The 12809-nt window shown below is 41.6% G+C and overlaps 2 protein-coding genes across 9 annotated transcripts in view; one reads left to right on the forward strand and one right to left on the reverse strand.

Annotated features, from left to right (window-relative positions):
* The window catches only part of bag6 (BCL2 associated athanogene 6), a 51884-nt gene that overhangs the window by 16616 nt on the left and 22459 nt on the right, over positions 1-12809 (reverse strand). For 3 of the 8 annotated variants that reach the window (XM_061819639.1, XM_061819640.1, XM_061819633.1), the window contains exon 1: positions 896-1049. The exons of 4 other annotated variants lie outside the window; for them this stretch is intronic. The gene's annotated coding sequence lies outside the window, so the exon portion shown is untranslated. Of the gene's footprint in view, positions 1-895; positions 1050-1612; positions 1773-12809 lie in introns of those variants that run through there. One more of the 8 variants, XM_061819638.1, reaches the window with a different exon arrangement.
* glrx3 (glutaredoxin 3) lies at positions 1854-3834 on the forward strand. The gene has a single exon (XM_061819642.1). The coding sequence runs from the start codon at positions 1976-1978 to the stop codon at positions 3026-3028; it is 1053 nt and encodes a 350-aa protein (XP_061675626.1). The 5' UTR covers positions 1854-1975; the 3' UTR covers positions 3029-3834.

Raw genomic sequence — 12809 nt, forward strand, 5'->3', positions numbered from 1 at the left:
TTTACACCTCGAGGTCCAAACCGGCAAAATAGTCTTAATAAACGGACAAATTGATGAATTCAAATAAGAGATGATCCATTCGTCCATTTTCTGATCTCTTTATCCTCACAAGGGGCTAATTACAGATTAAAAAAAGACTGATAATAACAATCAGTGAACTCTAAGGGGGGGGGGAGTACATTTTCTGAAATAGGCAATATATTTACAGTCACACACAGCACTACAATAATTTTTTCGTGTTTTTATTTAAAAAAAAAAAAACAGTATCAACAGGTTCCCTGGTTGTATTTTCAAGTGTCTTCTTCCCCTTTTGTCTTTTTTGATTGGTCAGGTTACGCCTGCGAAGATCTTACATTTATTAAAACAGTATTTTTTAAGTTCGGGACGACATACTATATAAAATGCGTAGCCAAATCTTGGCAGAGATAAGGTCACGATTTTACATTACTGTAAAACGTCAGAGATTACCTTGTTACGTCAATCATTTTCCATTGTAGATAAGGTATTCGCGTAGAAGGGAAAATTCACAAGACGAAACCAAACAGTACACTTGAAAAAAAAAAAAAAGTAAACACCGCTCATTACAACAACTGCCACTTGCATCATCGCCGTTATCAAAGAGGTGTACGATGTTGACGTCATGGATTTCTTTAGCTATCCGAGCAGGATACTCTCGGCTGTTAAAGCATCATTAATATTACTCCAATGGGGCCTGAGAGACACTTTGCAGGAATATAAAACCAGCCGCCTCCGCCTCGTCGCATAGCTAACGGAGATCGAAGCTAACAGGCGCTAGCCCCAAGCTAACGTTAAGCAGCAACTTGGGATGTTAATGTTGTCAACATACACACTATGACCGCAACGACTGTGTAGTACATTCAAAAGGGAAATTTACCTTAATGGCGACTCTACGCGTTTCACTTGTCTCTTACTTGTTTTTTTTAATCATCAAATTCCAAACGCTTTCCGGCTAGCGTCTCGAGCTAAGTAGCACTCGCCGGGGTATGAGACGATGAGGAAGTGACGTAACAGAGAGAGGAAACTGAGAATTTCACGCATTTGTATTTTTCCCCCCAAAATATTAGCAATACGTTTGTCATTCAGTTTTATACTTCACGAATTGCACGTACTATTAAAAATCGTCCAATTGTTTTTATCTGAACGTTTATTGAAATGCAAATATATAAACGGATACAAGAAATATACAGGGTGTCCCATAAGCCTCCAAAATAGCGATTTCAAAGAAATATTTCAGATAACTAAAAAAATGCATTTGACGAAAGAGCAACGAACTGATATGAAGCACATTTAACAGAAAATATGGGACGACTATCACCGAAACACTGCCAAACCATATTGTCAAGTGAAAAAAAAACAGCAAGTGTTTTGGATCACGCAAGATGTGGTCGAATACGTAGAATCAGTATATTATATAAGCAATAGAGTATATTATACAAATAAAAATGTCTATTTTTTCTATGTATGGAGGTGTAGTCCGACAATTGATACATAAACATCTATATGACATTGTGTTGTTCATAAAGAACAATAAGAGTACAAGCAAAGGCGTTAAAGAGTAGCATTGTGTCACATTTGCGTCATACTATCTTACCTTTTGTAAAGTACGGTATTCTGTTTATTGCTTTGGAAACTAACATTTTAATACACTAAAAATCGGAATAAAAAGAGATTAGAAGTCCTGCTCAGACACGGGGAATTCAGAACCAGGAAATTTCAAAATTTAAAATGATTAAGGCAGATAGAATAGACACTGGCGATACGTGTAAAAAAAAAAAAAAGTAAAAGTAAAGTTGGATAACTCGCAGAGGGGAAGCATGACGCCACAGTCGCTAGGAGGGCATCTTTAATCGCTTTTTTTTTTTAGATAAACACATTGAATCTAAATCAGATATGCATGTAAAATGTTCAAGTTTTTATTTTTATATTCCTTTTTGTTCAGTTTGGACAGGTCAAAATGCGTCACAGTTGCGTCAGCTATCTTAGCTCAGCAAAGAAGAAGACGACCGGAAGCGGTGCCACTGCTCGAAGCAACATGGCTAACTTCGTGGAGGCGAAAACTCGAGCGGAGTTTGAGGATTTCCTGGCCAAAGCCGGCGCTCGGCTCACGGTGGTGCACTTCCAGGCGTCGTGGGCTCCGCAGTGTGACCAGATGAACGAGGTGATGGTCGAGCTGGCCAAAGAACAAGCTCACGCCACCTTTGTCAAGCTGGAGGCCGAAGCGCTGCCGGAAGTTTCCGAGAAATACGCCATCGCCTCGGTGCCCACGTTCATCCTTTTCAAAGGCGGCGTGCAAGTAGACCGTCTGGATGGGGCGCACGCTCCGGAGCTCACCAAGAAAGTCCGGCGACTGGCCGTCGACGGCGGCTCGGAGCCCGAACGAGGCCCGGGAGACCTGAACGAGCGACTCAAGAAGCTGATCAACGCGGCGCCGTGCATGCTGTTCATGAAGGGCACCGCGCAGGAGCCCCGCTGCGGCTTCAGCCGACAGATGGTGGCCCTCCTCCGGGAGAGAAACATCCCGTTCAGCACCTTCGACATCCTGTCCGACGAAGACGTGCGTCAGGGTCTCAAAACCTACTCCAACTGGCCCACCTACCCGCAGCTGTACGCCAACGGGGAGCTCCTGGGCGGCCTGGACATCGTCAAGGAACTGGCCGAGTCCGGCGAGTTGGAGAGCGCCTGCCCCAAGGCACTCACCCTGGAGCACCGGCTCAAGCAGGCCATCAACCGGAGCCCGGTTATGCTGTTCATGAAGGGCACAAAGGATGCGGCGAGGTGCGGCTTCAGCCGGCAGATCTTGGAGATCTTGAACGGCGCCGGAGTGGACTACGGCACGTTCGACATCCTGGAGGACGACGAGGTACGCCAGGGGCTCAAGACTTACTCCAACTGGCCCACCTACCCGCAGCTGTACGTGAAGGGTGAGCTCATCGGCGGTCTGGACATTGTCAAGGAGCTCCAGGAAAGTGGCGAGCTCCAGACCGTGCTCAAGGCCGGGGACTCTTAGGGTACACGTCCAAGGCTCGATGTTTGTGGGCAAAATCGCTGCCAAATTGCCGAGTGACTTGAATAACATCTCGAGTTCGCATGTTAATTGTTTTGCAGCAATAGAACAACAAAGGTGTTGCTTCAACTACATACAAATGGAAGCAAACCTAAATGGAAAATAAACAGTGTTACTTCATAAAATCGGCCTTGATTGATGATATTGTAAGCATATTTTGTTAAAAAAAATATTTTAATTAAACAGTGGAACCATTTTTTTTCCCCGACTTTGATTCCAGTTGCGGGTAGCTATCAGTGATCAGGTCGAAATAACATTTACAGAAAATCCATGCTGTTTACTGGAAATGGGGACAAGGCTTGCCCCCTGTGAATAATTGCCTCACAAGATTGCCACCAAGCACAAGTTAGTACCTTACTGGGAAAGCAAATCTATTTTTACTTTGGTCTGGGTGCTAAAATGGCAAATGTGTTTTTTTCCCAGTTAACATGAAAAAACTTGAACGTTAAAATGCAAATTTACAGGGTTGATCTGGCCCCGTCACATTTTATTTTGCCTGCAGTGCTCAAGCGACTCGTGGCTTTTTTTTTTTTTTTTTTTTTTATAAATCTACTAAAATTGCAGCATATGTCCACTTTTAATTAGATTGAAACAAAAAATTAACTGTACTGGTATTTGCAGCCTGATTCATACTGAAAGCTTCATCATACTTGCAGTTTCACATTGACTCAAGTTCATGGCTGTAGGATGTTCGAGCTTTACTACTACTCTTTGGCACTGAATACATTAATAAAAGGTATTATACTGAATGGTCAAAAAGTGTGTTAATTTCAGGAGTTAAATAAGTCAAACTCATACATGAGATTTTTTTTCTTTTAAATACTTATAAAGCCAAATAATGCTTTCGTTGGTTTTGTAATTTGTTGATTGTGAATAGGTGTCTTGGTTATCGTTGGCTGTAGAGAAAAATGAATTTCATTTCATGAGTTTTTTTGTTTTTTTTTAAACTGAAATCACATTTCCCAGATATAAAAATGTATTGAAAGGTACCATCATGAAATACATTTGGAATTACCGGCCTACAGAGTGCACCTGTTTATCAGCCTCACCCAGCACATTTGTAAAGGAAATACCATTTGGTACATACATAGGCTGCATCCGTGTAAGAGTTGCAAATGCCCACATTGAAATGAGATATTTACAACGAAAGACGGTACACAGTGCGCCAACAGCTGGTTAAAAAGATAATAAAGAAATAAAATAACTGGTAAAAATCCCAGAGACACGGCAGTAACACGCGAGCACATCGCTAACAGGGCCGGACAGTAAAAGTCACTTCCTCGGCACATATATTCCACCGGTCTCACGCTTACCTTTTCCGCTCGAGTGCCCCCTTGCGGCCGTTGAAAAAAAGGACAAATTAGCCACATCACTGCATAAACCGCAGGGTTGAAAGGGTGTGAAAAAAGTCGTGGCTTATAGGCCTCAAATTACGGTAGTTTATAATATTCAGTACATTCAGACATTTCCTCCTGCCACGTTGCTGCTCGGTTAATACATTAAGGCATATCAGGCATTTTGAGATGTTTTCAAATTGTACAAAAGAATAACGTTAGTTAAAATGTTGAGCTTTTATACATTTTTTAAAATATTTTGTTCTAGAGTTTCCTATTAGAACTACATCGTATGAGGAGGGTTAAAATTTGAAGTGTTTGTGGACCAGAGTCTTGAGCTTGTAAATGCATGGGTGTGACTACCTTAAGGTGGTAGAAGGCGATCAACTACTGCTACCCATCCATCCATTTTCTTATCTGCTTATCCTCACAAGAACTGCTGGAGCCTATCGCAGGTGTCAACGGGCAGGAGGCGGGGTACACCCTGAACTGGTTGCCAGCCAATCGTAGGGGCACATCGAGACAAACAGCCGCACTCACAATCACACCTAGGGGCAATTTAGAGCGTCCAATTAATGTCGCATGGTTTTGGAACGTGGGAAGAAACCGGAGTGCCTGGAAAAAACTCACGCAGGTACGAGGAGAATGTGCAAACCCCACACAGGCGGGTCCGGGATTGATACTGCATGGGACCTGTGGATTAACAAAGCGCACACAACAGTGGAATCCAGTCTTTCGCTGGGGTTCCATTCCAAAAACTGCTGAGAAAAGTCAAAATCCATCATATACAGTTTTTGAAGCACAAAAATACAACTCGACACTACACTCTTTAAAGCAGCGTGATCTGAGGTCATCATACTTGATGCAGTTTCACTGAATTCATGGCGGAAACAGTGGGAGGCTAGTTCGAACAATTGCCTCACAGTTCTGAGGAACCGGGTCCAGATCAGGTCTCGTCTTTGTGGACTTTGCATGCTCTCTGCGTGCATCCGTGGGTTTCCTCCAACATCACAAAAACATGCATGCTAGGGTATTTCAAGGCTCTAAATTTTCAATTTTCTATCAGCTGGAATAGGCTCCAGCACACCTGCAATCCTAGCAAGAGAAAGTGCTATGGATAATCAAAATCCATCCAGCCATTTCTTTGTCGCTTATCCACACGAGGGTCACGGGGAGACAAACAGTCGCACTCACAATCACACCGAGGGGCAATTTAGTGTCCAATTAATGTTGCATGTTTATGGGATGCGGGAGGAAACCCACATAAGCACGGGGAGAACATGCAAACTCCACAAAGGCGGGGCCGGGATCGAACCTGGGACCTCAGAACTGTGAGGCCAACGCTTTCCAGCTGTTCCGCCGTGCCTCCCAGCTACTTCTAATCTGAACTGAAAACATCACAAAAACTTTTTGGGGGTTGAAATGCCCAATACTCCCAAAGTCCCGCACCCCCAGGATTTTCTCACAGGTATGTAAAAAATGTACATTTGTGCTTGGGTACTTGGTACCACTGATAACAACAAACAAAGGAATGCACACCAAAACCAAAAAGTGAGATAAGATTTTAAAAAAACAATATCCTGCTCCTATGCATTCCACACTGTTTGACAATTTAATTACTTCTTCAAGGACCTTAACGATGCACAAAAATGTCAGCATTTACGGACATAACCACTGGCTATCGCTACAGACGCCTCACCCCTCTTCAATAAAAAAAAAAAAATAAAAAAAAAAATAAAAACTCACCCTCTGTCATCAATTCCACTTGAAGTGTTTTGATATTTGACGAGCGTTTATTTGAGTCCTTGGGAGAATTGCACATACGCTCCGTCCCTTAATTCTGGGGCTTAATCACGAGCACTTCAAATAATGGCACTTGTGCGCTGGATCCATTTTCAGAATCAGAATCAGCTTTACTGGCCAAGTATGTTACAAGACAGAAGGAATTTATCTCCAGTAGTTGGAGCCACTCGAGTATCACAACAAAGAGCCCTTATGATGAAATATAAACATACATGCAGTGAGGACATTTAAAAAAAAATGTGGGGAGAGTCTGCTGTTAATTGTACAAATTTATCTCATATTTACTCTTGTTTGCTTTTAAATTGTCTTTTTCTTAACAGTATATTGTCAGCTCTTGGGTTTTCTTTTAATGCTTGAATAATATGATGCAACGGAGAAATTCGCAATTTCATTACGTCCGGGAGAGCGCTTGGCTACAGAGACGGGAGACGTCTCGCGACCACGATGACGAAGTTGACGTCCCAAGACCGAAACGGAGTGAGGACGTCCCCCTCCTGGCTATCACAAGATGCTAGATTACTGGACGGGTCACTGACCACGTCCCTGAAGAAGTTGTCCCTGACTAAGCAAAAGGCTGCGTAAACCTGACTTGAGTCGGTGAGCAGTCAAAGCGTCCCACTACTGACATACACAATTTAAAGCAGCGATTTCCAACTTTTATGGAGCCAAAGTGCATATTTTACAATGGAAAAATCTCATGGCACACTAAAAAACAAAAAGTGGATACATTCAAATTGTATAATTAGTCCGTTTTGAGCCACTCTGTCAATCGTGGCCATGCAGTAAATGTATGAATGTTATTACCGACCCATGAACACCTATAGCAGGTTTAAAATGTGTTCTAAAAAAAATCAGTCAGAAGTTTAAGGAATTACTTTAAACTGTTTGGGAAAATGGCAATTTACAGTTTTGTTTTTTTAAAAAGAAAAATAGCACTAATACTGTACTTTAGTAAAACATCCAGAAATGACAATAGAATGCAAAGACAAACTTATTTTAATCACTTTTTTTACTTCAATTCATCGGCCATTGTGCTACTTATTGTGCTGTGTGTGTCAATGGCCACCTGGGGGAAGCATAATACAGGCACCTGTCCATCCATTTTCCGAGATGCTTATCCTCACGAGGGTCGCGGGAGTGCTTGAGCCTACCCCAGCTGTCAACAGGGCAGGAGGCGGGGTACACCCTGAACTGGTTGCCAGCCAATTGCAGGGCACATGGAGACAGACAACAGTCGCACTCTCAATCACAATCACACCTAGGGGCAATTTAGAGTGTCCAATTAATGTTGCATGTTTTTGGGATGTGGGAGGAAACCGGAGTGCTCGGAGAAAACCCAGGCAGGCACGGGGAGAACATCATGCAAACTCCACACAGGCGGGGCCGGGATTGAACCTGGGACCTCAGAACTGTGAGGTTAACGCTGATCCACCTTGCCGCCACAACACAGACAAAAAAATGGAAAGCAGTAATACTAGTCATTTTTCCAACAGATTTTAAATGCCTGTGAGTATTGTTATATTATCTGTGTAGATGTGTTGCTCCACCATTTGTGTTCAAATATTCATGACTTTTGTGGTTACAACACTGTGACTCTGGCGCTACTTGTTAACCCATCTGTGGTGTTTGACATTTTCAGTTAAGACTACGATAGTGGATGGAAATGTTCTTGTTTTAAAAAGATAATTACAAATTCTTTTTTACATTTCTAACTGGTTTTGAATATTTTGAAACCTCTTTTTTTAAAGAATCGTTCAGTATCTGCCAACTGCTGCTTGTTATAAGGAGAGTTGAGTTCACTGCCAGCAACCCAGCGATCGTATAAAAAATACAATTAAATAAAACAAAACATAAAAAATATCAGGCAAACAACATCTCATTTTGAAAAAAATCAAGTAACGTTACTCGTATCTTGAGGTGCCTCTGTACAACTGTGTGTGCGTGTGAGTGGGTTACGGGGGGTTGGTGCTTTGGGGTCCTGGAGCTCCCCCACAATAATGATCAGATATTCAGTGAAGAAAATAAGTATTTGAACACCCTGCTATATTGCAAGTTCTCTCACTTAGAAATCCTGAAGGGGTCTGAAATTTTCATCGTAGGTGCATGTCCACGGTGAGAGATGATCTAAAAAGAAAACTCCAGAAATCACAATGTGTGATTTATTTTTTTTTTTTTAACAATTTATTTGTCTGATACAGCAGCCAATAAGTATTTGAACACCTGAGAAAACCAATGTTAATATTTGGTAGAGTAGGTAGCCTTTGTTTGCAATTACAGAGGTCAAATGTTTCCTGTAGTTGTTCACCAGGTTTGGACCCACTGCAGAAGGGATTTTGGCCCAATCCTTCACACAGATCTACTCTGTATCAGCCGGGTTTCTGGGCTGTCACTGAGATACACAGAGTTTCACCTCCCTCCAAAGATTTTCTATCTGGTAAAGGTCTGGAGATTGGCTAGGCCACACCAGAACCTTGATATGCTTCTTACGGGAGCCACTCCTTGGTTTTCCTGGCTGTGTCCTTCGGGTGATTGTCATGTTCAAAGACCCAGTCACGAGGTTGTTCCCCAAAAGCTCACGATACATGGCCGCGGTCATCCTCTCCTTAATACAGTGGAGTCGTTCTGTCCTATGTGCAGAAAAACACCCCCAAAGCATAATGCTACCACAGTAGGGATGGCGTTCTTGGGATGGAACTCATCATTCATCTTCTTCCAAACACGGTTAGTGGAGTTATGACCAAAAAGTTCCATTTTGGTCTCATCTGACCACAAAACTTTATCCCATGACTCCTCTGTATCATCCAAATGGTCATTGACTCTAGTATCTTTGGACAGCTCTCTGGTCTTGGCCGTGTTACAAATTTGAGTCTTACTGATTGTATAGGGTGGACAGGTGTCTTTACGCCGCAAACGACCTCACACAGGTGCATCTGATTCAGCACAATACATGGAGTGGAGGTGGAGTTTTAAAGGTGGACTAACAGGTCTTTGAGGGTCAGAATTGTAGCTGATAGACAGGTGTTCAAATACATATTTGCAGCTGTATCACACAAATAAATCGTTTAAAAAAATCATACATTGTGATTTCTGATTTTTTCTTTTTAGATTAACTCTCTCACAGTGAAAATTTCAGACCCTTCCGTGATTTCTAAGTGGGAGAACCTGAAAGCAGGGTGTTCAAATAGTTATTTTCTTCACTGTATTTATTTGTTAATATTGTGAAAGTACTCTAAAACTATTTTTTTTAAAAACAAAAACAAACAAGGTGCTACTAATACAAACATTCCTAGTTGTATTATATTCCAGGAAATGGAAAGTAGTCGTCATACCTGCGTGGTTCATAATTCTTAGTGTTTTTTTTCTGTTTTTTTTAACTCAGCAGGGACAGTACCTGGCGGGCAACATCAAGTACGGCATTGTGAACGATGTAGGCGTCTATTTTGTTTGTGTAAGCGAGAGAATTTGACACAGATGAGTAAGGAGAAAGCTGGTGACATTTTCATAATTCAGGAGAACGTCACCTGGACGCTGGGGGAGCCCCCGTTGAGACCGCTGTAAAGTGAAACCGTTGACTCATCTCTCGGGTGACTGCAAATTGAACATATGACAGAAATGTGGAAGAGGATGCTGAGCTCCAAAGTATGGCATTTTCCATGAATAATTGGTGCTGTGACACTCACACGGGATCTTTCTCCTTTTAAATAATAGGGGGCCTTTTAAGCGAGCTATGAAAGATTCCCGGAACCTGATTCTCTAATCTTATTTTTGAACATGATTGGCTTCAAATTACATTGATATTATGTGTCAGTGGGATATCATATTCGTTTTATTTCAGATGACTAATAAAACCTTTCGTTTGCCACAGTTGATTCAAAATAAGAGAGACCCTGAAGAGCCTTGAGGGACACCAGAAAAGCTTGATAAAACGTTTCAAAATCCGTTTGGTGCCATTTTTTCTTTGTGTGGAAGAAAATTAAAACGACTATCTATTTCCCTCAAGTGCTCAAAAATAAGAGTGGACCCTTAAGAGAGCCCTGACGAACATCCTAATATTTGAATCTGTCAAATTACAGTTTTTAGATTCTCAGTGGTCTTAGTTCATGTTAGAAAAGTAAAATGACCACACTTGATTACAAATGAGAGTGAACCTGGAATAGAGCCCTTGGCAGACGCTGCACCTAACCTCAATTTTAATTTCAAATGACAAAAAGGATTACTATTTCATCTAAATCTCAATCTTTGAGATCACTATACGCCACCCAAGACAGAATTCAATTTGTGTCAGTTCTGCTTTTTAAGTTCAAATGACTAAAATGACCAATTTGTCACAGTCTCTATCTTTAAACTTGACTGGAAATTGAGCAAGAGAAAATACAATTGGTTTCAATTCTCCGTTTGTCCAGTGGTTCTTCAAAGACTACTTCTCATCGCCACTTATTTTTTTTTAAAAACATTTTTTTATTTACCTGTGTAATTCACACCCCATTAATTACAGTATCATCACTAAATATGGACTATGCACAATCAGGTGAGTTTTTTTCCCCATCCGATGCGAAGTGTTCCGTGCCGTTCCAAACGCTCGATTACATGGGACACCATTTATGCCCAGCACTGATTTCTCAGATTTATCCTCATCTGATGAAGAAATAGCAGTGTCGGTTAATCGGGAAGACGGAGGAATACTTCCATACAGAGCGGCGGAGCAGAGTCTGACGAGCTCGCTCGACCGGGGAGGCAGGAGTGAGCTCGTCAGACTCTGCGTCATTCCGCCCGAAGAACCATCCGAATATTCAACATTATTCACAGCCACAGGTTCAAATCTGTATGGAAGTATTCCTCCGTCTTTCAGATCAACCGAGCGGTGGGGAGTTGCTCACGGATGTGTATGGAAGTATTCCTTCGTCTTCCCGATCAACCGATGCTGCTATTTCTTAATCAGATGAAGATAAATCCGAGAAATCAGCGCCGGGCATAGTGGTGTCCCAAGTAATTGAGCGTTTGGAACCCCACGGAACACGTCACATATGCCCACGTAGGTCATGTAACTTGTGAAAATGGCAGCGTCCCTGAAAATTCATAATTGTCAATAAAAATCTTCTCAAAACACTATTAAATGAGAGAGGATTTAACATTACATTGTCAAGATAGAGTACATATTACATGACCTATTGGATACATTGTTAATGCAAACCAATGGATTTCCCCCTTTAAATAGTTCCTTTTATCCTCAAAAAAGGATTGATTCATGTAGGGGATAAGAGACTGGTGAAATGATGTCTCACCGTCATACAGTATTAGTTTTTAACTTTATAGTTTTCCTTTTGTGGTTGCTATTTTATTCATTGTTTCAGCGAAAGTGAGAAGTAAGAGTTAAACATTTCGGTGGTACAATAAGAGGTTGACCTATAAACATGGGAATTTCACACACCACCCACATACATACGAAGGGTACGCGATGCTACTCTTTTTAGGTCAGTCACACATATGTAACTTCCTCCTTTATATTTCTTTAAAAAGAACACATTAATGAAGGTATCCAATTTAGCTTAGTTTGAATTGAAAAAAAAAACAAACAGAAAAACAACAAACGACATATTGGATTATGGTTTGACACATCCAAAAAAGGTTTGACACGATGTTTCTCAGTTTCAGCCAAAATGATAAAAATGTGCTGGGCTTTTGAACCGGCGCCACCTACGTGAACATTCACCGCAGCCTCCCTCTTCCTCCTTGCATGACCACAGTGGAGGAAATTTGTTATTTAGACGAGACTTGACAGATGAACTTGGGCACAGAGAGGAGCGCACACCGGGTGAGTCCACTCTCTGTAAATATAAATATACTATTTTTTTTTTCCCCGAAAACAAACTCAAGTTTAGGTAGGTATTGTGGTATTGATAGCAATGACTTCCATACTATACTTGGATAAAGTACCGCTCTACCTACAGAATGATAAATCTGCAATACGGCAAGGGTTCACTGTACATATATCAATAAATCGCTTACACATAAGCCGTTGAAAATAAAGCCAAATGAATTGTTTGCGTGGTGACAGAATGGATTCCAGGCCGTGCTCTGTGAAGAAAGTTCTGCTGCAGGTGTGGCTTGCTGTCCTCACCGTGGCCGTGGCGGCCATGGGTGCGCTACTCGCCTACATCGCTGCCAAAGTTAACGGCGCGGTTTTGCCGGAGCAACACGGAGTCCCGACTTTGACGAGCCTCCATCATTTCAGTCTGACACGTACGTGCGCCTTCATATTCCAAAAGTGGTCGAATATGACAAATACTTAACCGTACCTTCAGTCACCATCTGCACTTGTGTATTGTTGTGTTGACATGTTACTTTATTCTCCCGACATTTCAGTATAGGTACTTAATAATTTTTACATTGGCAGAAACAAGACTTAAATTTTTTTCACACAAACTGATTTTTACCTCTGCTCTTGCGTACTTTTCAGATTCTACACTTTTTACTGTTAACAAAGCACTGGAGTTGATTGAGTACTTCTACTTTTCGTGTTTCTTTTAAGACAAGTATCTGTATTTCCATTTTGAGTAGAGAATGTGAAAACCTTTTCAATTTTTTTT

The sequence above is a fragment of the Syngnathoides biaculeatus genome, chromosome 5 (genome assembly GCF_019802595.1).
Source record: "Syngnathoides biaculeatus isolate LvHL_M chromosome 5, ASM1980259v1, whole genome shotgun sequence".
Lineage (NCBI taxonomy): Eukaryota > Metazoa > Chordata > Actinopteri > Syngnathiformes > Syngnathidae > Syngnathoides > Syngnathoides biaculeatus.